The sequence below is a fragment of the Cajanus cajan genome, chromosome 1, assembly GCF_000230855.2.
Source record: "Cajanus cajan strain Asha chromosome 1, NIPB_CcT2T_4, whole genome shotgun sequence".
NCBI lineage: Eukaryota > Viridiplantae > Streptophyta > Magnoliopsida > Fabales > Fabaceae > Cajanus > Cajanus cajan.
In genome coordinates, this window is record NC_138517.1 from 13,627,880 (window position 1) to 13,654,132 (window position 26,253).

Below are 26,253 nucleotides of genomic sequence, written 5' to 3' on the forward strand. Positions count from 1 at the left end.
CTTCAATGAACCTCCGATAGTAACCCGCTAAACCCACAAAGCTCCGTATATCCGTGACAGTCCTCGGGCGCTCCCACTGCAATACCGACTCCACCTTAGCCAGATCAACAGCAATCCCCTTAACTGAAATCACGTGGCCCAAGAACTTCACCTCATCCAACCAGAACTCACATTTTGAAAGCTTAGCATACAATTGCTTCGCTTTCAAAATCTCCAACACTGTCCTCAAGTGCTCTCCATGTTCCTCCGGGGTCCTTGAATAGATTAAGATATCATCAATAAACACTACCACGAATTTATCCAAGAACGGCCGGAAGATCCTGTTCATGTAGTCCATGAACACTGCGGGGGCGTTGGTCACACCGAACGGCATCACAATATATTCATAGTGTCCATACCTAGTCCTGAAAGCAGTCTTCGGTATGTCACCCTCCTTCACCCTAATCTGGTGATATCCTGACCTCAAGTCAATCTTAGAAAACACCGACGCGCCCCTCAGTTGATCCATTAAGTCATCTATCCGGGGAAGTGGATATTTGTTCTTAATGGTCAATTTGTTCAGCTGCCGGTAATCAACACACAGTCGACTACCCCCATCCTTCTTCTTTACCAACAACACAGGGGCACCCCACGGCGAAACACTCGGTCGCACCAACTGCTTTTTCAATAAGTCCTCCAACTGATCTTTCAGCTCAGCCAGCTCAGCAGGAGCCATCCTATAGGGAGCTACTGACACTGGTCCCGCACTTGGAACCAGGTCAATGCTGAACTCCATCTCCCTAACAGGAGGCAACCCAGGCACCTCGTCAGGGAACACCTCGGCATACTCCCTCACCACATCGATACCAGCTAAGATCCTCTCGGTCTCCACACTCGTGGCAGCAAGCAGAAGACAGCACTCTGCCCCATCCCTCAGCAAGGACTCAGCTTGAACAGCTGAGATCAACAGCTCATCCTCCTCTTGAGGGAAGATTAACCGCCTATTGGCACAGTCTATAAGGATGCGATTGGCAGACAACCAATCCATCCCTAAGATTATGTCAATATCCAGCAAAGGTAAACAAATCAAGTTCACCTTGTACTTCTTCTCATTCACCACAACTGGACAACCCACGCACAATTCAGAAGCAATCACAGAAGTAGAAGCGGGCGTCGACACAAGTAGTCTCAACCCCAACTCACACACAGGCACACCCAACAAAGCAGCACATGCATATGATATAAATGAATGCGTAGCACCAGAGTCAAATAGAATCATCACATCCTTACCAGCGGCCTTGCCCTTCCCCTTCACAAGATCAGAAGAAGTCGAAGCCTCAGCACCCGTCAAAGCAAATACCCTACCAGCAGTAGTAGGTCTGTCACCCCTCTGTGTATCAGCTCTCTGTGCACTACTCCTCTGAGTATCAGCCCTCTGTACATTACTCCTCTGAGTGCTCCTCTCTGGTCTATCCCTCGCAGGATAATTTGCCGATTCGTGGCCCATCTGATGACATCTGAAGCAACGGCTCTCCGTGTGCGGACAGTCCTTGATAAAGTGGGGCCCAGCACACCTAAAACATCTCAGAGTAGCACCTCCACTCTGTCTACCTCCACTAGCAGCACTGGAAGATCGCCTAGAAACAGAACCCCCTTGCTGTGGTTGGGGCCTATCATATGGTTTCCTCTGACTCTCACCCTTCTTGGACCCAGATGGTCCCCCAATAGTCCTCACCGCACGGTTGCCACCTTCCAACTGCTCAACTACCTTCGCCTTCTCCACTAAGGCTGGGAACTCCGTGATGGCCATAGGCACCACCATCCTCTTCAGCTCATATTTCAATCCATCTGCAAATTTCCTGCATTTCCAAGCCTCAGGCATACCCTGCGAATAAAAACAGGCTAGGTGCTCGAATTTTATCGCATACTCTGATACTGTCATCCCACCCTGATGCAATCGCATAAACTCTGCCTCCTTGGCATGCCTCACGCTTTCCGGAAAGAACTTCTCCATAAACACTGTCCGGAAGCACTCCCAATCAACTGTAACTCCCCTAGCAACAAGCATCTGATAGGTGCCTCTCCACCAATGTTCAGCCTCCCCAACAAGCATGTATACAGCGTATGCTAACCTCCTCTCTGGAGGACATCCCAGTACGGTAAAGATCTTCTCTAATTCACGGATCCAGCGGTCAGCCACTTCTGGATCCGCATCTCCTGCAAACTGTGGAGGATTACACTTCCGGAACTCAGCAAGATCCCGGCTCTCCTGTGACCCTGCAGGTCTTGCTGCACCAGCTGCAGCTCTCTCAGCCTCCATCCTAGCAAAATAGGCATTTTGCTGTTGCATAGCCATGGCCAACATCTCTAGGGCACGGGCTATCTGCTCATTTGTCCTAGTCATCTTCTACAAAGGTAACAACTTCTTTAGTAAACAGTAACTAAACCACACAAAATCAATAACACAACAAATCACCACAACAATTTCAGCACAGCAATTTTCAGCACAGCAGACATCACAGCAAAACAACACAGCACAGAGCTAACACAGCAAAAAGCCTAAAGGGACCACCCCCAAAGAGTGTCCACTAGACTCGAACTGCTCTGATACCACTAAAGTGTAACGACCCGACTGGTCACTACGCCCGGCATAGCACACTAGAAACACCAGGCAGATAGAACAAGTATATGAATATAGGATCTAGAATATATAGATATACAAGGTTCCAATCTGACTAGAGTTAAAGTGTACTAAAGAAAAATACAACCAAATGCTACTATCCCACGTAGCCACAAGCAAAACAACACATCGCCAAGCAAAACAGCTGCAAGGTCCACCAACCTCACCACAAGACGCACCTCTATTCCTGCCCTGCTCCCATACATAGTATGATCATCGCAGTCCAAAAACATGGAAAACAACAGAAGGGTAAGCTAGTGAAATTAAAATTCATCATACAATTATATAATTGGCAATATAAATAACAACAGATACAGTTATCAGCACACTTGTACAGCTTATACCACTCAACAATATCAGCACCGCAATGCGGCAATATCAGCACTGCTTAGCAGCAACAACAGCACCACTCTAGTGGCTATAACGGCACCGCAAAGCGGCAACAACAGCACCACTCTAGTGGCTATAACGGCACCGCAAAGCGGCAACAACAGCACCGCCTTAGCGGTTAGAATCAGCACCACATGTGTGGCTAACAACAGCACCGACTTAGCGGCTATAAGATCACCCAACCCAGCATATCTCAGCACAGTACAGCACAGCACAGCACAACAATTCAACAAAATTATTACTTTCTACAATTCAGCCCAACGGTCTATGATTCCGCTATACTATATAATTTCTCTTATTAATCCATTGATTCCAGCTCAACAATACACCTCTAATACAACTAACATATTTATCTCAGCTTAATTCCCTAATCATCACAACATATTCATCAAATTCGCTTGGTTCAGCATATAACATCATTGATTAACAATTTTGGCACAACTCAACAGTCAACATCCTATAGATCATCATCTCCTTGCGCGCCCGGCGCACTCGAGGTTGCGCCCAGCGCGACTCAACCCGAGAGCACCAAGGCTCTCCCGCGCCTGGCGCAATTCCAAATTGCGCCTAGCGCCTGTCTGGCAGAGACTCAAGAAGTCTCGTGCGCCCAGCGGAGCCTAACCCGCGCCCAGCGTGGGCAAGGCAGAGACCTACCAGGGTCTCGCGCCCAGCGCAATTCACAATTGCGCCCAGCGTGCCCTTGGCAGAGACTCCCAAGGAGCCTCCGCGCCCAGCGAGTCCAAAAGTGCGCTTAGCGCAATCCAAGTATCCCAAAAACATGTTACTCTTGATATCGCGCCCAGCGCAGCTCGAGCCAGGCCCGGCGCGGGCCAACCAGAGACCCCCATTTGCAAGCTCGCCCAGCGCACACAGCCTTGCGCCCGGCGGGCTTGCCTAAACAGAGTCTCCTGGTGGTCACGCGCCCGGCGCGACGAACAGCGCTCAGCGCGAACTCATCAGTAACTCTCCCAAGTTCGAAAAATTTCCAAAACCTGCAAAATTTCACAGAAAACTCACATGCAAACGGTTCAAAGTGCCACATTTTCATCAAGGAGCTCGAAAGTACCAGCTTTATGCGCATGCAACAACAGATCAAAGAAAATCTCAAATTTTGACTCAAAACCATAAAACCCCAAAACCCCAATTTTTCCAGCAACCCAGCCAACCACAAAATCAATCACCAGCAGCCAAATGAGTTCCTAAACTCATTTTCCAGCCAAAAACGCAGCCAAAATACTAACTTCCCTTACCTTGAATCCATAAATTGGAGCTTAGGGACAAGAAGAACGAAAGAGAGGGACGAAAGAGAGCTTGAACGATCACGGAAGAACAAGAGAGAGAGAACTCCGAAAATTTGCTAGCCTTGGTCTACTCTGGATCAGCACCTTCAAATCCCAAAGAAACGAAATCAACAAATCAGAATATTGGGGAAACAGAGAAAGGAAGATGGAGTGAGAAAAAGAGAGTGAAGGTTGAGAGCAAAAAGGAGTTTTCCGTACGGGGTCTCACAATTTGTATTATTTGATCAATAATATTGATGTATCAGTTTTTATTATCTTAATATGCACAAATCATGTATTAGGTAAGAAATTGTTATTCGTTGTGTCCGTGTGATGAAGACAAGGAAGACAGTCCAATCGTTGTTCGAGATATTGTAATTGTAAACATGAAAGGATAATGGATGTGACAAAGGCACACCCTTTTCGTTTGTTAGCATTGTACTGCTGTCCAACTTAGATTGGTGGTTGGAATATAAAAGATAACATGTGATCAAATGAAAAGAAAAAAAAAAAAAAGAAGAGATTATTTAGATTTATAAAAACAATTTAAATCCTCATAAACTATTTTAAGTTTTTTTTTTATGAACAATAATGAAATAAAGTAGTTTTAGTTTATTTAATAAAATTTATTGCATAAATTGTCATATGATAAGAATTTAATAAGTAAATTTTTAATTAAATTATTTATTTAAGTATATTTAAATTATCTTATCTATTTTGGTTCATAAATAAATAAACTAAAAGAATAATGAGATTACTCTAATTCCCTTTACTACTCTCTCTCTCTCATCTTTGTACCCACACTTCTTAATTATTTGAAATATATTACATTGAAATCCATCTTACTCAAGATACAAATTACACAATATACCTTTATGAGAAAAGTTGATGTAACTTAAAAAAAAATAAGTATAAAGATTGAATCAGTGAAGAATATCATTAAAAGTGTGTTTGATAAAGCTAATTTATAAGCAAATTGAAATCTTTTAATTTAGTTAAAGATTTATAAATTAGAAAATAAAAAAGATTAAAAACTTATAAATTGAATATTTGAATAAAAGATATTTGGTAAGGTTAGTTTATGAGCTAGTTGATGAATATAAAATGATATATTTAATTATTTGAGATAAAAAGAGACCTTGTTTGGTTTTGCTTTATATTTGATGTTTTTCCCTCAACGTGGCATTATGCAATTGCCACACAATATGTCATGGTTTTCTTTTTCACCCTCACTTCCTTGCTAATATAGTAGACCTTATTTAATCTCCTTTTAGGTGACGAAAAATGTTTATTCTTATAAAAGAGTCGCACAAATTCTGCGCAACGAGACAGGTTATATACAACCTATTTAATGGAGCTAGGGGTCATAATATCCACCATGAAAATATTTATTTTTCTTTTCATGTAAAATAAAAAAATAAAAAAGTTTAGCTGAAGAGATCGAGAGATTTATTGGAGTCATGACAAGTTTCATGATTTCATGAATAGTTACAAGAGTATTTACATGTTAATTCAACTCACCTTTCTAGATATATCAGTTCATTTCTTATCAATCCAACCAACTTTTGTTGAGATGAAAATATCTTGTTATAATATATTTTGTTAGAGCAATTTTAATAGGAGTTATTTAAGGTGCATCTTAAAAATAAGAGATAGAATTTACAAGAAATTGTCATTGGAGTAAGTGACAAGAAACTTTTTTTTTTAAATTAGTTCTTCCTAAAACTCCGATACTTGGAACTTGAAATGAGTCGATGGTTTCATACTATGGTGTTTGGGACCCATTTAAAGTAGATGCTTTTATACTATATCACAAATTCTGCGCATTGAGACATGCCATCTGCTGATATTCCCATGATTTTTTTAGAAAAATTATTGAAGTCGTACTCATAGTCTGACAATGGGAAGCTCATGAACAGTGACACAATTGCAATGAACATCATGTTCTACGTAAAATAGTGGAACATCGTGAATATAAATTTATTGACAAATAAACGATTAATCCAGGATGAATACGAGGATTCAAAATTTGTAATAGTTTATTTAGATAAAGAATTTAAATAAAATAATTTATTTATTTAAAGAATTTTAAATCTTTTGAAATGAAATATCATTTTTGGATAAAAAATTTATAAAGAATTTAAAATTTAAGTATTTATAAAATTTTTTGAAATAGTAAAATTTTAATATATTTTTTTTCTTATTTCACTTATATATTTTATTTTATCTCTTATTTTTCATGTTTTTAATTATTAAATATTTAAAAATATTTTTAAAATTATTAAATATTATCTAATATTAATTTTTAAAATTATTAAATATTTAAAAATTAGCTAATATTTATTTTTATAAAATTTAATTTAAAAATTTTAACATATAAATATATTTTTAAAATTAATTTTATCATGGTAGAATCAAATTATCATATCCAACCCAACATTTTAAAATTTAAAAAATTTAAATTGACGTATCCAAACAAAATATTTTAAGAATGATAGAAATTGAAATCAAAGTAATTCAAATACAAAAAATTTAAAATTTCTTAAATTTATAAAATTTTTCATCTAAACAAACCATAAATGCATTTATAATGTGGAGTTGATCTCAAGTTTGAAGAATAGATGACTATATCATTTGTTAAAAGCAATCTATGATATAGAAATTACAATCGATTAAATACATGTTTGATTTTGTACAAGAGATCCACGGTAACCCTTAAAATCACGTCAAATAGTGAAAATTGACAGAGAAACGAGCTTGAATAGTTTCTTGTTCCACCTCTAAATTAGTCGTTGATCTTCAATAGTTTATGACATAATACAGGTTGTATACAAGATAGCAAATTTTACTTTTATTCTAATATAATATAATTTACTTCCTCTAAACTAAAAAAAACCTCATAATATTATTTATTTTCAGTTTCCTTTCTATTTCTTTCAAGTTAAATAATCCAAATTTCCATCATATTTCTAATTCATTTCTCTCTTTTCCATTTCTGTCTATCCTAATTTTCTTTCACTTTGTTTCGTTTCTGTCAAACAAATAAAATGTACGAGCTTGTGGTCTTCTAAGGGATCGGAACGCTGATACAAGAAGAAAGCAACATAACATCGTTCGATCAAATCACATCATTTACCTGCTAAAATTCATGGGATTAAGAATTAAAGATGGGATATCAATGGAATTATTCCAGGAAGGAAAAACCAAAGCACAAACGTAATAAACGATTATACCTTATACCATATAAGACCAAATGCATTCATTCAATACTTGGATCAGTATATGGTCCCAAATGTCACTTGGTTTGTTCCCTCTTAAGTAATACATATCTTATGGAATACAAGAAGCTTAAACTCAGTAAAGCTGAAATTAAATACTAAGAATTCCTTATTTATCAAACAGAAAACTTGGAAAAAGTTTCAGTGCAAACGGGGTGGCCTACACCAATAACTCGTCCCACATTTGCTGAATACATTCAGCAAGGATCAGTCTATTTCAGAAGCTTCTGTGTAATTGTTTCCATTGCTTGCAAGACAACAATTATTTACCCAACGATTATTCCTCTTTATCTGCATCAACCTTTGAAGGAGTTTCATCATATTTAACGGCTGCTGATTCTGATGGAACATCTTCAGTAGGCTTGGAAGATTCAGCATCATGGGGTGTAGATTCTGATGCTTCACCAGTGGATTCTGGTTTGGTCACTGGAACTGTCGCTTTGACAGTTCCAACTTTTACATACTTGCCCATAAACTTGTATTCCCAGTCTTGCAGGGCCTCAAGCTCAAATGGACCAAGGCCAGAAATATCTCCAGTTAGATCTTTCTCTTCAAAAGACATCTTTGCTAAAGCTCTGCTAGCATCCTTGCCAGCAAATAGAGCATAGGGTCCACCAGGTCCATAAAACATTCTGGTAGGGCAAATTACAGAAACATTGAAAAAACAGAAAAGAAAAACATATATCAATTTCCTTTTTGCTATTTTGTCAGTGACATTTAAAAGTAGAAATCAAAAGAAGAATCTATACAATATTTTTTCAACTAGGAAAAAAAATCAGGTATTCTGTGGGTTTTCTGATGATTCTCACATCTAAATTCTACAATAATAACCTTAGTTCTCACTAACAAAAGATATACATGTTAAAACCATGGTAGTTGAATCGAGATATAAATAATGTATCGGAAAACTTATTTTTTGAATCGTGAATCGAATCATATCATGAATCGTAAGATTCATGATCAATAAAAACATAGTGTATATATATGCATACAAGACATATAAAAGCACTCTAAGCACATTTTAACATAAAGAAACAGAAAAAATGAAGTCATACATAAATATATAGTAACATATAAACTTCAATACAAACAAAGATACAATTATACAAATAATAACAGTCTCAAAGCCAAAATAAATGACTGCACAGTTCAACAACAAAGCCTCCAAAAAATCATTGTTGTTGCTAAATATATGCATATACCAGCCACCAGGGGCTGTTTGCTACTCTAATTCAGCAATATAGCCACCCAAAAAAAATATTAGTGTTGTTGCTGCATAAACTCAGCAACAAGTGGTGCTACTGCCACACAAATTCTGGCACACAAATTCAGTCATATAACCTCAAAAAATAAATACAAAATGCCCCTATCCAAGATCATTCATCATCCCCAACCCCAAGATCTACATCACTCAAGTCATCTTCATCTTCTAATATCAAAAGTTCTTCTTCTTCTACATTATCTTCAATTTCATCCTCATCTTATATTATTGATTTTCCCTTACCAATCTTGGCATTCAAGTTTCTTGGACCTATGTAATCAAAAGAAAATAATAAGGTCTAGTTCTAATCAACGTGCGATTCAAATCGCGGAGTCTCGGAATCGTATCGTATCGTAAGATACGAATCGCAAATCGTGCGATACTTACTACCATGGTTAAAAGCAATACAGGGAGTCGAGTCCTTAGGTGACTCCTTTTGATAGAGCTTGAACGGAAGTTCTAGTGCAATTCAAACCATTTTGAACCCATGATTCCCACCGAGTCACAAAGGATCCAACATGCAACCCAAATGAAAATTGATTCAATTCCCCTATATTTGTTTAGGAAACAGGGAAGGGAAAGGGAATAAAGGATGAAAAGGATTTTGGATCTTCTGATCTAGAGCAGAATATGTTCAACCTACTCCATAGATTACCCCTTTGTCCAGATTTTGCATCACTAACCTTAGTTCTTTTAATTTCCTCCCTTAGTTTAACATATGTGGTTCACTTACCTCTAAAATTTGAGTTGACTATAGGACGAGAATCTTCATTTACTTTTAGAGCTTACACAGTTTAATTTCTTTAACATCAGTAATGTGGCTTGGGATAGTTGGTTGGTATTTCAGTTCTTGAATGATTGAAACATATGTTATTGTATAGAAGATGCATTTTAAGCAATGTTTAATTTTGAGTCATACATGAATGGAAAAAATGCTGTCATACTTGTATTGTTTTACTCATGATTTGACAATCATGGATTGTTATAGCAGGTAGCAAGTAAGAGATTAGATAGGGTTACCCAAGCTCAGTTTGAATGGGTTTTAAAGTTTTAAGCAACATGAATAGTCAACACTAAAACCTTTTTTTACTTGATTACATTTTTGGTCCTTCTAGTTTAGACTGCATGCAATTATAGTCTCCCCACTTTGTTTAGTGGAAACTTCATAAAATGAAGTTGGATGTGAGATTAGGGTTTCAAGAGGAGAATTTTTTTTAATATTTTTATTCTGGGTGAAGTTTGATACTTTGGTAAGTGAATTTTGAGAGCAACAAAGTTTAGGATGATTTAATCAAACTTTGATGGTTTTGACTCATTTGAGTAGAAGATGAAAAATAGAGTTTCAAGTAGAAAGAAAATGCCAGACTGCCAAAGAGAAGGTTGTTAAAGAGACAATTTCATACTAAAGACTTGAGGATCTTCTATGGTAACTAGAACAGGCTAGACATGGCAATTTAACCCGCTCCTGTGGATACCTGCCCGAACCCGCCCCGATTTGGACGGGGAAAACCCGTGTTTATTGGGTTCGGGTTTTCCCCGATTGATAAAATCGGGGGCGGGGGTGGGGATGTCAATACCCACCCCGCCCCCGCCCCCATACCCGCCCCCGCCCCGCTTAATAATATAATTAAAAAATTATTTATATATATATATAAACCAAAATTAGAAATATTTATATGTAAAAATTTATATTATTTTACTTTTCTTTTATTTTTTTTTTAAATTGTTCATATTTATTTAAAAGAAAAAAAGAAGAAAAAAAATAGAAACGGGGGCGGGGCGGGGAAACCCGAACCCCGCCGGGGGCGGGGATGGGGACCCAGATTTTATCCCCAGCGGGTATTGGGGGCGGGGGCGAGGGCAGTTTAAATTTGCGGGGGCGTATAACAGACTGAATAGAGCAGCAAAAATAAAGCAAGCAACTTTAGGATAACTGGTGTAATCAGAGTTAAATGAAACACTAAATTGGCAAACTACGTACAACTGCCTATTAGGTCTTACCAACCTACATTAAAAATAACATGCGTTTGTTTTCCCTCGCCTGTCACACCCACCTACTCAATCAAAAACTTGTATGATTCATATAATAAAAAATTTGTACGAAAAATTTAGCCTACTGGACAACTTAGATTTGATAATAAGTGGGGATTCCCAAGTTCAAAATTTACAAAAGGCAGTATTTCCAACAGGCCTAACCACCCCAGAATCATAATTTCCAGGTGAGACTAAATAAACACCCATTCATTATTTCTGGAGAATGAAAGAACACTACAGTGAGAGATAATGATTAATGACCCTGGCATACCAATCACCTTGGTCAATCTTTTTAGCCTGTTTAGAACAAAAAATGATATGAATACTATTTCGTCAAACTCTCTTTCAGATGCATGAAAACTACAGTAAAAAACATAGGAAAGTAACAGCATACATAAAAAGAGGTACACCCTTTTCAACAAAGTAAAAGTAATTTTGACTTGAATGGTGAGTGGAATGAAATGAAATGGGATCATTGAGATGGAAGGGCATATAAATCATTACATCATTCAGATATTTTTACAGTGGAACAAAAATAAGATTAGTTTCATTCTGTATTTTCCAAATTGAAAGGAAAGAAAATGGGAATGGGGGATAATGGATTACATGAAACAGAATGCATTCCATCATATTTTAAACAATCCAATTAATAGAACCTACTCAACCGAGTATCATGCAATTCTTTTTCACTCAACTTGAAGAAAACTTGAAATGAATGTCACATTACATTCAATACATGATATTAGACTTTCAGTTGAGAAAGGTGGAAATTAATCCAAGTCACTTTCTCTCGAGGTCATTACTTTGGTAAAATGTCATTTTCAGTCAGCAATCCATTTTCCTCCTGCCCACTTACCACCTAATCAACTCAGACTCTGAGGCCAGGCTAGCAGAAGTGTAGGCCAATAGTAGGAAAATGGTGGCCTAAAAAATAACATAATTCAATACAACATTAAACAACTCCATACACATTCACTATCTTCAATCCTCCCATTATCCACTCCTACTATGCATACCAAAAAATGCTTAGTTAAAAACATGAGACTTCAAAACCTTAGTAGAATTGCATCCTCCCCTCATCATAAAATAAAAACAAATTCAAGACCTCTAACTTTAAGTAGGAAAAAGAAACTGAAAAATCACATAATTTCTTCAAACCTAAACACCAACACCATTCCACAAAAAAAAAAAAAAAAAAAAAAAACCTAAAGCATACCTTAAAAAAAGGGATCAATTTTTAACAAGAGTAACCCAAAGAAAAAGGGGGGAAAACTCAAAATGCATATTTGTCCCAAAAAAATCTAAATGCAATTTCTTAGGTGTTTCTGGTATTGTTCTCTAATCAAAATTGAAGTTTCACCTTGATAATCCATGTTGACATTTAATTCAAACCTTCACTCCACAAATTAAAAAAGTAAAACAGTAGAACACTAATTTTGATTACAAAACAACACCAAAATGCAGTCTCTTGTGTGCTTTTGGTGTTGTTTACCGATCAAAATTGAAGTTTCCTCTAGATAGTCTATGTTGACATTTAATTCAAACCTTCATTACACAAATTAACAAAATAAAACTCTAATTTTAATCCCAAAAACAACGCTAAAAGCATCTATATAACTGCTCTAAATTCTTTCTATTCGTAAAATGCTTATTCAAGCAACAGAAAAAAGCACCCAGAACCCAAAAAAGGCCCCGTTGACCAAACAAACGAAAACCCACCACCAAAACCACAAAAAACAAAAAGGGTAAAACTCAAAAACCAAAATCAACAAAAGGGGTGTTGTATAGTGATGAGTTGGTGTTATCAGAGTTATATTGAAGGACTATACCTGCTCTGCGACACGTCGTAGATCTGGCCCTTGATGGCCATGAGGAGGGGCTTCTCGGGATCGGAGCCGTCGTAGGCTCGGAGCTCCTCCTCGGAGACCTCGCCGATCTGAACGGGTGGTCGCAGAGGCTCCATCTGGGGCTCGAAGTCGCGCGAAGCCACGTGGCGGTGGTTGTCGGAGGAGGGGAAGAGGCCCGAAACGACGTAGTAGATGGCGAGGAAGAGGGCGAGGAGGGTGAAGAAGGTGGGTGGAGAGAGGCCTGTGTAGGCGACTATGGCTTCCTTCAGTGTCTCCCATATTTGCAGTGCCATTTTTGCGGTTGCTGGTGCTGCACACTATGTGTTTGAGTGTTGGTGGCAGAGAGAGAATCGGGAGAGGGATAGAAAGGAAAGTTGAAAAGGGTGAGATTTTTATGATGCCGTCATCACCGATGGAAAAGTGCAGCTTTTCAACTATTTGTCAGTTGCCGTACTCTTTTTCTCATTTTATTTTAACATAAATTCTTATATATTAAATATTAATCTTTATTTTATATGTATTTTATCTTACAATTTATATGTTAAAAATATTTATATATTAATTTTAAATAAATAAACAAATAAAAAGAATGAAAAGTCATTTGTAAGAAAAAGTAACTTTAATAAATTATTAAAAGAAAAATATGACAGAAAATATCTGTATAAAAATATAAAACAAAATAATTATATTAAGATTTATTCCTCTCATATAGTTTTTAATGGTCCCTAACGCCGCCTACAAAAGTCCTTTTTGATTTTAATAGTTTACTCATATCAATTCAAAGAAAATAATAAGGAATTAAATTTTCTATTTCTCGTAAGGGTGAGATAGCTGGCCCCAAGATTTAGCGCGGCTGCATACACAAGGCAGGATTCGAACCCTGACTTTGCTTAAGTGTGGATCAATCCCTACCGCTAAAACACACGCTTGGGGTTACATATATAATTATATTTATAATAAATTATATTTATGAATAAATATTATAATTTGAATATATAAACATATTTAAAATTTATATAAATAAATATTTTAAACATATAAAGTATATTTTAAATTTAAGATAAATAATTTAAGTTAAAATATAAGATTATTAAATTTAATTCATAAATAAATATGATAAATAAAAAAATTAAATTAAATAATAGATTAAAAAATATTTAATGTCGGTAATTCTAATATTTTTTGTTATCTTTTTATTTATTTTACTTTATAATAAATATATAATATATAATAGTTATCAAATTAATTAAAATTTAAATAGATACAAGAATATAATTGACAAAGAAAAATAATTAATAATTTCTAATTCATAATTCGTATATTAAAAAATATTATTTATTATAAATTATAATTTTAGTTATACAAAATTAAAATCTATATTTCACAAACTTAAAATACTAGTGTAATTAGATGATGAGTCAAAAAGATGCTAATAAAAATTAGTTATAACGGACAAAAAACACTCTAACCAAAAGAAAAAGTACGCAGCATAGATCTGAAAGCGCTTGAATTCGCGTTTCGAATTTTAAAAACTCAAACGAAACCCTCCCTTCATTTTTCCCTCTCGCCAGAAAAATCCTCGTCTCTCACCTCACTAACCAACGTTTCAATCCCCATTCCAATGGGCGTGAAGAATTTATGGGACATCCTCGAATCGTGCAAGAAAACGGTTCCCCTTCACCACCTACAGTTGCGTTGAACTTTCCCGAAACTCCGTTCTCTCCTTCGTTACGGTGTGTGAATTAACGCGCGTCTTTGTGTTGTTGTTGTTCAGGAACAAGAGGGTGTGCGTGGACCTCTCGTGCTGGATGGTGCAGCTTCACAGCGTCAGCAAGTCGCACGCCTGCGTCAAGGAGAAGGTGTACCTCAAAGGACTCTTTCACCGGCTCAGAGCACTCATTGCGCTCAATTGCAGCGTCGTCTTCGTCGCAGGTTTCTCAATTTGAGTTTTTTATTTTATTTTTCGCTCACTGCTCGAGAATTGGGATTTTTTACTTTATAAAAATTGAATTTTTTGTTTGGTCTTGTGAAAGAGGTGGTTGTTCTTTAACTGGGTTAGTGAGTATATTTGAATTGGATATTTTGTTTGCATGGCACCTATTTGAACTTTACCAGTGAGGTTTTAAGTACAGAGTGTTTGGGGTAGTTAGTTCAGTTGTGAGAAATATGGATGGGGATAGAAGAGAGTGACTCAGACTTTGGAGTGCAAGTGTGAGTGGGAAGTCTCACATTGGATAGAGATAGGGATGTTGAGTAACATATGAGGAGATATGCTCAGTTTTGTTAAGATGTGGTGTTGACTGTGTTGACTTCACTTGTGTGATTTGTTCATGGCTAGTTGGTGTATATGAGTTTAGCCCCCTCATATTCCCGACAATAGGTAGAGTTGAAAACGACCACATTAGACTTTTGGTACAAGTTGCGTTTATGCATGTAAGTTTGGTTATGAAGTTGTGTGTATGGACGAACGTGCATGTGTTTGTATGTATCAGGGTTTTAAATTGTAGTTGTGGTCGTGTTTGTTTTGGTGAGCATTGGGTGCTTTGCATGGGCTGAATATTCTAACTAATGAAAGCATTCAGCAATACTAATACCAACCCTGGAAACCGTAGGTTATGTTTGTGTGTGTATATCAGGGTTTTAAATTGTAGCTGTGGTTGTATTTGTGTTGTGAACCTCTGAAGGGTCTATTTGGGTAAAATTCTTTAGAAGCACTTTTAGGAGAGAAAAAATAGGAAGGAAAAATAAAATAAATTTCTCCATAAGTTGAAATTAGCTTATGCATAAGGTAATTTGTAGAAGCTCTCTCCTATTAACTTCTCCAAAATCTTATTTTTAACTTATACATAAGCTACTTTTAACTTGTGGAAAATCTTATTTTGATTCTCCTTCCTATTTTTTTCTGCTTTTGGAAAAGTTTATATAAACAGGCCCTAAGTTTGTGAGCATTGGCTGTTTTGCATGGGCTGAATATGCTAGCTAAAGAAAGCAATGGGCAATACTTATACCAAGCTTGAAAACCTTAGGGTATGTTTGGATGAAAGAAGTATTCATTTTAAGTGAGCATTTCATCATGTGAGATTTGAGAATGGGTCTCTAGTGATATAGGTGTCCTTTTGGATCAGCTTTCTCTGAATTTTTTTTTTCTCTATCAATATTTGACACTGGACAACTGTTATTTGCACGGGCTTTGGTTTGGTGATTTCATTGTCACATCTCAATTTCTATGATATTGTGTGGTTCTACTGACACTATACAAACTATGCAAGTAATACATTTCATATCACCCTATCAGTCCGATTTATTAGCTGTCATCTGGAAACAAGGGGAGTGGTGTAGCTTATGCTGGCCCCTTTGCTTCTAATGTAATATCTCAGATTTGAAATTCTGGTGTATGTCATTGACTTATGACATGTTACTTGATGGTCATATTTATGATGATTAGGTTCTTTCAGGATGACTTAATTATGATGTTTTTGTCACCATTCATTCAGCTTATTTACTTTTCGAATGTGTTTTCATTTACATTAGTCTTTCATATTCCTTCCGAGTTATTAATCTTTGATGTCTGGTAGATGGATCAATTCCCGCCATCAAATTGTCAACCTATAGGCGTCGCTTAAATGTTGGAAAGGAGGTTGGTAGCCTCTCATATTTCTTTTCTCTTGCAGTTTCTCGTGTATACTTTATACAACCTCCATACTTTCTTCTGAACTAACTTTGGCTAGTAAATCATAATAATGCAGGTAGCACAAAATGAAACTAACTTACAGAAAGCTACTTCATTACGGAGAAACATGGGGTCTGAGTTTTCTTGCATGATCAAAGAGGCTAAAGTCTTGGGGATGGGTCTTGGCATTGCTTGTTTGAATGGGTAATATATAATTGAATTTAAGGTTCAGTGTTTTGTTTTAGAGGACACTCTCATATTGTGCCCGGTAATTGTTGGTATTAAAATATATTTTACTTAAAATGAGTAAAAAATGGATTTTTTTTTTTGTAAATTTATTATAGTAATAATAGTTCAAGAAGAAAGTTATTTACTTTTACCATGTCCATTGCTGAGCAGTTGTCAATTGGACTAATAAGTTTTTCTTTTATATAGTGGTATATATGATAGCACTGATTCATTATGAGATGGAAGGTGCTCAACATTGTATGGTATGCTGTATTCTTGTATAAAAATATTGAAAATGTTCTTGATGTCTTGTTTTAGCGGCACTAAACAGCTTAACTCGTGCTTAAAAATGGATATATTTTTTTCAATAGTTGATTGAAAAAGTTACATTGCTGGATAATAAAATAGTTACTGCACAATATGAACTAATATTATATTGCTCTTTTCCAAAATTCAGGATTGAAGAAGCTGAAGCTCAGTGTGCTTTGTTGAATTTTGAATCATTATGTGTAAGCACCGTGTCTGTGTATGCTTATATATTTTCAAGTTCTTTTTACACACTTTGTTATTTCCGATATTCATCGGATGCTTATGCTATTTCTGTTGGCTAACCTGTCATCATTGCTGTCATTCATTCATAATAATTATGGCAGGATGGGTGTTTCAGTTCAGATTCAGACATATTCCTTTTTGGTGCAAGGACAGTTTATAGGGATATCTGCCTTGGTGAGTAGATCAACTTGTTTTATTATTGGGGGATTTTTTTTTTTTTTGTATTAATTATGTCATCATCCGACTTATGAGGATTTGTTTATTAATGAGTTAGGAGATGGTGGATATGTTGTTTGTTATGAGATGACAGATATTGAAAGAAAACTTGGATTTGGAAGGGACTCGTTGGTAAATTTCTGATTTACTTTTCAACATACTTATGAACCAGTGTTTAATTGCTTTTCTTTTCATATTTATTTTGTTTTTTTTAATAGATGATCTTTCATTGTCCAGTGCTGTCCAATACAAATTCAGTTAGATATGTGCATGTCAAGCCCAAAAGAGAAAGTTAGGTCCATGAACAATAGGGTAACTTTTAACTTTACAGTTAAGGTCATCATGTGAAGCCTAATTAAAAAGCCTGTAAAAATAGAATTTTCCCTGTAAAGGAAGCATAATTGACCTTAAATTGTTTGAATTGGAAATGTTTTTTAACATATCACGTTGAATATAGGAATTTTACTTGCATATCTGTGATTATGATGTTTTCTTTCCTACCGCCGTCCTCCCTGCATGTTTTGACTTATTCAATTAGTAAGAGTTCATATCCTGCATATATATATTGATTCAAGGTTATTGTTTTCTTTTCTGGTGAATATCAGTAACTGGTTCTTGTGATCTCCAGATTGCTCTCTCCTTGCTTCTTGGCAGTGATTATTATCAAGGAGTTCATGGTCTGGGTCCAGTAAGTCCTGAAATCTGTCTTTCACGATCATATTACGTTTTCGGCTTTTCCCCCTTGTTGTATAACAAAGCTGGAGATTACATGTTTACACATGCTTATGTGTTTGCTTATTTTTTCCATGGCCATAGGAGTCGGCGTGTCAGATTGTCAAATCGATTGGGGACAAATATGTTCTTAAAAAATTTGCATCTGAAGGACTTGAATGGGTGAAAAAAAGAAAAGGTATACCTTCTATATTACATTCTAATTTGAGTATCTTAATCTTAATGTCATACAACTGTTACTTTTCTCGAGATATATATATTTTTTTCAATAAATTTAGTTGTAATCATTTTGCATGCAACTCAAAATTGTTGCTATACGAAAATTTTCCAGAGAATTATCCGTCCAAATTATGTGATACTGCACCAAATATTTTGACATATGAGAGAGGTTTTAGCTCTTATTTTTAAAGAATTTTGTCAACAAATATGTCAGGATTTTGTTTGCATGTTGTTAATTGTACATAATAAATGTAAACTTTGAAGTCCAGAGTTATTGACTGGTACATTGTCCAAATTATATTATAGCGTGCACACTATTTTAACAGAAGTTGTTTTTCAAATTCTGATAAGTTGGATGTGTTTATGTGAAAGTGAAAAGACCATGTCGTTTATACTCATGTTTGTATTATTCCAAGTGGGAAGCATTAATGAGAAGTACTATGAACCAACTATTTCAAAAGCTTAAACTGTTAAATGAACCCACGTGAATGATTTTATATTACATCTCTTCCAGGTCCCTTTCCACTAGCAAAACCTTATCGGTTGAAGCATAGATAATGTAAGTGCCCACCCACCTTGTTGATATTCCACTTATTAAAAAAAATGGGGGTGAAAAGGATCAAATTCTCGAGGCAATTAGGGTGTATTTCTCAAGGCAATTAATACCTTTTACCATGGAAATCTGATAAAAGGCTGTTCTAAAAATTAAGAAAACTTGAGCAGAAGATGAAATGAGAAAAATATCATAAGAATAACATCTATCATATTTAATTTAGGAATCTCCGATGATATGGGTTTTTAGGAGTGTTTTTCCCTGAAAACAATTTCTCCATTCACAGAGTTTAGTAGGAGTGTTAATGGGTTGGATTGATTCGACTTTAAAGTCAAATCAAAGCCAAACTTATCAAGTTTAATTAACCTCGGTTAGTTTGGTTTACATCGGATTATGATTAAAAAAGTATTCTTTTCAACTTTTTATGTTCATTTATTGTCTATTTTACATAACTTTTTAATTTTGTATTAATGCATCTTTGCTCTTTTATTAATATTTAGTTTTTCTATAATTATTACTTTATATATCTCATTAATTTATTTTCTAAAGTAAAAGAATACATAATAAACATGACAAATTAAGACATTCGGTAACACTAGAAAGGATTATAAAAAGATAAAAATGAATTAAAAGGAAAGAAATGACAAGTAGAAGAAAAATTTGAGGAAAAAATGTATTAATTCAAATTCCAAAAGTTAAAATATAATTGATCAATTCATTGGGTTAGTGCTAATTGAAAAAAGATAAATTCAACAACTGAATTAATTATAATTGGTTTGGTTCATATTTGAAATGAAAAAAAGTTAATTAATTGAATCAATTTAATTGGTTTGATGTCTTGATTAGGATTGAATTATCGGATTTATTAAGTCAATTCAATCCGATGGACGCAACCTACTGCCTAATTTGTTTATAACTAGTTAAATGACTTATATAGGACTAGTCAATCTTGGGAACCAAATAATCTACAACTCATGATCAAGATCAAATTTCCAGCCTCTGATGACATAAATATAAGCCTAAATAACAATACCGTAAGAAATAACCAACAGAGCTAAACTAATGAAATAATCCCAATATCTGAAAATATAATATTAGCTTAAAAAATAGTTAAATTAACCCTAACTGTTTACTGTCCATTTAAATGTAAATTGTAAAGCACTGAGATGTTACGGTTAGGTTATATATAATATATACATCTAAACCAATTGATGGAATGTATATGCCTAATACCTTTATGCTTATTTTATTTCTTCTAGAATGTATTGTCTGCGTCAACTTGTATACAAATGATGACTTGCAGTTCATTTTTATTTTTTTTTTGTCAAATGAACGATTGTCAGTGTCTCTTTAATTTTGTATCTTAGTTTCTATCTTTTGCGTATGCAGGAGGTAAGAATGATTTACGGCAAGATGATAACATTTTACAAGTCATTAATGCTTATATGAAGCCAAAATGTCACCCAGCAGATTCAGATATTGTACACAAGTAGGTTTATCTTTTATTATTCATTGTTTCCAACTCCTAAAGATTGATATTTAGAGCTGATTGAAATATGTTCAATATACTCACCAATTCGAAAATGTGGAAACTGAGTCAATTGACCTCTGGGAATTTTAACACTTCTCATGCTCTTTCTAACTAAGAAAGGTCATGAGTATCTGTTTTTGTTCTTAATACTAATTACTGATCAGGTATAAACGTCAGTTTCTGAAAACTGATGTGAAGTCCAATCTGAAACAGTTACAGATATCAAGTGTTTATTTAAAATTTAATTAATTGGAATTTTATTTTTGATGTAATCTGATGAATTAAATCTGGAATACACCTTGTACAGCATTATTATCAGCTACTTAAAGTTTGATTCATCTCTATAGGGTTCTTGCTCAATATCCGTTTCAACGTACTGAACTCCAGCAGATATGTGCTGAGTTCTTTCGGTGGCCTTCAGAGAAAACAGGTTCTTCATCTACTTTAACAAACTTATTCTTATAGATCAACAATTCATACATCCAGTTGAATAATTTATTATTGTAATTTGTAAATGTCTTAATTATGTTTTGGGGGTGGCCTGGTTTTACAACTAAGTTGTTCATTCGTCATGTAATGAATTCTAGAGTTTGCATTTAATCCTTACCTAACTTGGAAGCCTTATGCATTTGAAATATAAAAGTTGAGTGGTGCTATGTCTGGGCTGGAATGTTGTAAGTTATTTTGCGATGCTAAATGACATTTTATTTAATAGATGGGTATATTCTTCCAAGTATAGCTGAAAGAGATTTACGACGATTTGCCAATTTGCGTTTAACTTCATCTGAAGTTGGATTGAACCTTCCTTTACATGAGGTATGGTATTGCTAACCCTTTCCACTACCTAATTAACATTTCATTGCTTGTATGAGCTCATTTGAAAAGTTCTAAAATTTAAATATTTTAAACCAAAAGAATGACCGCTCCATGCTCATGAGAGTCCCGTGGCATCCGGATAACTGATGTTCCCTTTCACTTGTTCATTATTTAAGATCAAAACTGTCCATTTGATTAAGTAACGTAAATATGCAACAGATTTTCTATTTTGGTAAATAGCAATGGTTCAATTCTTCATTGATCATTGATTTACGGTCATGAACTTCTACTGCATTCAGCGTATCACCAATAAACAGGGAAATCTGTTATTCATTGAGTTTCTATAATGCTGTTAGTATCATTAGTGAAAGTGAACATACACTGTATCTACAGGCTCCTTATTTTTAAACCAGGATATATGTATGTATATCTATATCTATATATATGTGTGTGTATCTGTGTGTGAATCTTATGTATATTATATATGATCACAGATCCCTGTGAAGTGTCCTGTGTCAGAAGTCATTAAGAGTCGAAAAGTTCAAGGGAGAGAATGCTATGAGGTTTCTTGGGAAGGAATGGACGGACTTGAAAATTCAATAGTACCCGCAGATCTTTTAGAAAGGTAATACATATGACATAATTGATGAACTTGCTTGAATTCCCTAGTTGAGCTATTATTTTATTGCTGCGTGACTGCGTATATACCAAGTATAATTTTTAACAACTCAGTTAACAAGGCTGGTGGGTTCTTTTCTTTTTTTTTCCTAGACATGAATTCCTTGCAGTATTTTGAAGTTGACAACTAAAGACTAGTTTATGTTTTTATTATTGTCTCATTATTAATCAACTGCAGTGCCTGTCGTGAGAAGATTTTGGTGTTCGAGGAAAGAAAAGCTCAACGGAAGAAACAGAATATTCATAAAAGAAGACCAAAGAAAAAGGAATCTACGTCAACTCTGGCTGAGCTTGATCTAAAACTTCAGAATTTGTTGCTTGATGATAATTTGAGAGACCAAGCCAACTTCAATGCCTCTGATACTTCAGGGAGGATATCTAGGATTACAACTACTATTGCTGAAGCTGATCCGTTGCATCTATCACATGACATAGAACACACTGGGTTGATTCAGAATATTAGCAACACTGATAGCAATGAGGCGGTTTCCAGTGTAGATAAAAACGAGATCATAGATCTTCTGAGCCCTTCCCCACCAAAGAAATCCAATTTTTCCTCAAAATGCCAGCAATCAAGTGACCAACATATTGAAGTGATTAATTTGAGTGATTCAGAAAATGATATGTCCGTTGAACACAAGCAGAAAGTGAAGGAGCTGAGATTGTTCTTAGCTAGTATTAGGAATGATAGTCATTGAAAAGCAACTTTTGTACATGAGCAGATTTTATTAGTGTAGTTGAGGTGAACATTGACTAGCGGTATGATCAACGTAGTCCTTAAAAGGTTGAGACAGTCCTCAACTTTTAAGATTTTTAGGATGTATCAATTATGTAACATTTTATTCTCAATATTAGAATCAATTGTGCCCCTTTGTGCAATTGAGAAAATAGTCTCCTGCTTGGGAATAATGAAATGTCTCAAGTCAAGTAGCTAAGCAAATTGTCAATAAGTGACCATGTACAGAAATTCCAAACTCATGCCTTTTTGATTGTAGAGACAAATGCGTCAGATGTAGACTACATGGGAGCCTTAAAGCAGTTGTCTCAACTATTAGAAATAACAAATAGTCAAATATCACGTATCTGACATCTAGCTCAATAAAAATACTCTAATGTTAAAAAAAGAGATTTTGTCAATTATTTTATGTATTGCAAAATTTCAAAAGGATTTATTTAACAAAAGAAAAAAAAATTGACTTCCTCTAGATAGCAAGGTTGCACCAAGAGTTATAATATATATATATATATATATATATATATATATATATATATTACAAATTAGTTTAAAAATTTGGTGTCAAAAAATATTTTTGTGATAACAATGTATATTATCATATTTTGATTTTGGTATTGTTTATATGGGAAGTAAGCATGTCAAAGTTAATAGTTGTGTTAAAAAAAATGTTTAAGTTTAATGAAAAGGACACATTTATGAGACATTTAAATGCTTGTAGCACTCATTAGTTTAGTTTTATGTTTCAGATTGAACATGGTGAAAAGATCATGGTCAAGAAGATATTGATGTTTCGAAGATTATATATCTTCGTAAGCTAGCTTCCCAAAAATAGTAGTATTATTTTGTTTAGGATCTCGTATGCAAGGGAATCCTTAGACATGTATATGATAACATTGCTTAGGGATGATTTATGCCCCTATTTAATGAATTATTAAGTAAAGATACTATACTTAATGTTTTATGGCTTTATCCATACTTTGATACGATATATGTACCACTTAATTAAGGTAATGTGCCTTGGTATGTGACAAACCCGACTGAACAAACAACCCTTATTTGTTATGATAACTACTAGTAAAATGAGGGACTCACCCAAGTGCATGTCAAATTCTTAATAGCTTATGAGCAACCCTTATTGTTATGATACTCATAAAATAAAAGGTAATCGAGGATGATGTTGCCAATGCAACCCTTGTGATATTTGGGCATCAACGGATAGTGAGATCACGGCGAGAGGTTGCCCTGTCCCCGTCTATGTATGGTTATTAAAAGTTTGAAGAGAATATCAGAAGAGAGCAACTAAAATGACGGTGGATTTAAGGTTCAATTATAATTTGGAAGACACTTTTGTACTCCCTTAAATGACTTACATATTCTGTTAAACCAACCAACAAGTGAAAGGCACGAATTTGAAGTTACATGGTTGAGGAATATTTTTAGAAAAAGAAGGATATGTACTTACAATATAAAATAATTTTACACTATTATTATTTATGATAGTTATTGATTTTTAAAATAATTGTGTTGAAAGTCATATTTATACTACTTTTTAATTAGTAGACACTATAAAAAAAATTTATATTTACAATCAAGATCGACCTTGAGTTTTTTTTGGTGCATTATACAAAGTGAAAAAATGAAATCCTTATAATTATTTAAATATTACTCATGATCATAATTTCTAAACTTAAATGTGTAAGCACAAACAATTAAACACGCTATTGCTTAAAAAAATGACTAAACATATAGTGCATTTGTACGAAAGTAAAATATCTATACAAAATCCGTGCATATTGAAAAGTTAATCAATAATTATCATTACAAAGAAAATTAAAATGGAGAGGTAGATATTTACAATTTAATTTTGAAATTTCAACTAAATAAGATATGTCACAATTTAAAAAGTAAAAAGAAAATAAAAAAACTAGAGATAAAGGAAGAAAAAAAAAAGAGAAAGTTAAAGATATCTATTATTTATAATTTTACACTAACAAAAAAATATATATATATTACACTTTTCTCATTATATTTAATATTACTTATTTATTTTCTTAAAATTATGAATAATTTTTTTCTACTGAAAAATAATATTATTGTTTAATTATTCACAATTAATTTATTTTTTAATACATAATTTTTCTATTATATAAATTAAATAACATTTTTTTAATTGTTCCTTCAACAATAAAGTTATAGACAGTTATCCTACCAACCCGCGCTTGAGGCTGACGGTATCCCATATTTTCATAAGGATGAGTATGAATTTTATTTGAAAATCCTAAAGGAGACCCATACCAGTATTGCAACCTAATTGTCATTAAAAAAATGAAAAAGAAAAATAAAAAGAAAATATAATTATACAACCTATATTATAGGAGAATTTTTTTTTTACTAATAGCATAGGAGAATATAAGTTGAACATTTTCCTCATCCAGTCATTAATACATATGCATTATGGATAATTCCTTTTTCCTAGTCATCATGCATTATGGATAATTACTTTTTCCTTGTCATTTATAAGCATATAATAAAGAAATTTAAGTTAAAAAAGTAAGAATCATCCCACAATATATATTATGAAAAATATTCATTAACATAAAAAAGATTATCATCGACGAGAATAAACAAGGACCAAGATTCATTGCTGGAATAGTCAAGGATAAAAAAAATTTATATAATTTTACTTACTTTATTTTTTAATTTTTATAATTATTTTTTTTAACTTTTTATACTTATTTTTTTAATAATTTTAATTTTTATAATTTAAGATATATTTTTTTAGTCTCTATATTTATAATTCTTTTGATATCTTTTGTCTTTATCGTTAATTTTTTTTTCTGTGACATTTTTTTTTGTGATGATGTGATAGAGAAATTAATTCAATTTTGCGTATTTTATGTTGAATTTATTTTGTTAAATTTAAATTATTTCTTTCAGCACTTCTATCTTTTTCTCATTTGTGATATACATTGTTGAGATATCTTTTTTTATTGTCACAAAATTGAAATATTTTACCATGTCAACACAATTATAAAAAGATTAAAGATAAAGATTAAAATGATAAAAAAATATAAGAATTAAAAAGATCTATTTAAATTACAGGAATTAAAAATGATTGAAAAAGATAAGTATAATGATTAAAAAATTTTATTACAAACTATCAAAACTTAAAGATAAAAGTAATTGAAATTATATGGATGACTAAAAATATTTTAACTAACTATTACTAAGAGTCCAAAAGAGCATAAAATATATTGAGTATTACTTCCATACATGTTTTGATTAACATATTTTAGTGCTTCTTGTGAGTTGAATAAATATGATGTGGTCACTTATCCACCTTTATTAGTACTAAGGTATAAGTAGATACAAGTGACTCGCGAATCTGAATTGACCCAAATCGATCCAATGAGTTCGGATTGAAATCTTTTAGTATTTGGATCAAACTCAATCCAACATAATCAAAATTCGATATCATACAGGTTGAGCAACATATTTTGTATTTTTTGACTTGTGATCTAACCTAACCTGATCATATATATATGTGTGTGTATATATATATATATAATAAGT

General features: G+C 34.0%; 2 protein-coding genes across 5 annotated transcripts; one reads left to right on the forward strand and one right to left on the reverse strand.

Annotated features, from left to right (window-relative positions):
• Nucleotides 1-7,546: 7,546 nt before the first annotated feature.
• LOC109818752 (membrane steroid-binding protein 1) lies at nt 7,547-13,174 on the reverse strand. The gene is made up of 2 exons (XM_020384279.3): nt 12,732-13,174; nt 7,547-8,239 (listed from the first exon to the last, which is right to left on the reverse strand). Exons 1-2 carry the CDS (start codon nt 13,040-13,042, stop codon nt 7,885-7,887), a joined length of 666 nt encoding a protein of 221 aa, XP_020239868.1. The 5' UTR covers nt 13,043-13,174; the 3' UTR covers nt 7,547-7,884.
• A 1,039-nt stretch (nt 13,175-14,213) lies between these two features.
• LOC109818747 (single-stranded DNA endonuclease family protein) lies at nt 14,214-22,832 on the forward strand. 4 transcript variants are annotated; one of them, XM_083075378.1, is made up of 15 exons: nt 14,214-14,438; nt 14,524-14,681; nt 16,325-16,386; nt 16,496-16,623; nt 17,105-17,156; nt 17,301-17,373; nt 17,477-17,547; nt 17,653-17,727; nt 18,044-18,103; nt 18,232-18,325; nt 20,309-20,408; nt 20,798-20,880; nt 21,166-21,266; nt 21,761-21,891; nt 22,123-22,832. In XM_083075378.1, exons 1-15 carry the CDS (start codon nt 14,371-14,373, stop codon nt 22,640-22,642), a joined length of 1,776 nt encoding a protein of 591 aa, XP_082931504.1. In that variant the 5' UTR covers nt 14,214-14,370; the 3' UTR covers nt 22,643-22,832. The 4 variants fall into 4 exon arrangements, with proteins under 4 accessions (XP_082931504.1, XP_020239860.2, XP_082931514.1 ...); XM_020384271.3 differs by having other exon boundaries at nt 14,215-14,438; nt 17,474-17,547; XM_083075388.1 differs by lacking the exon at nt 17,653-17,727 and having other exon boundaries at nt 14,215-14,438.
• The last annotated feature ends 3,421 nt before the right edge of the window (nt 22,833-26,253 follow it).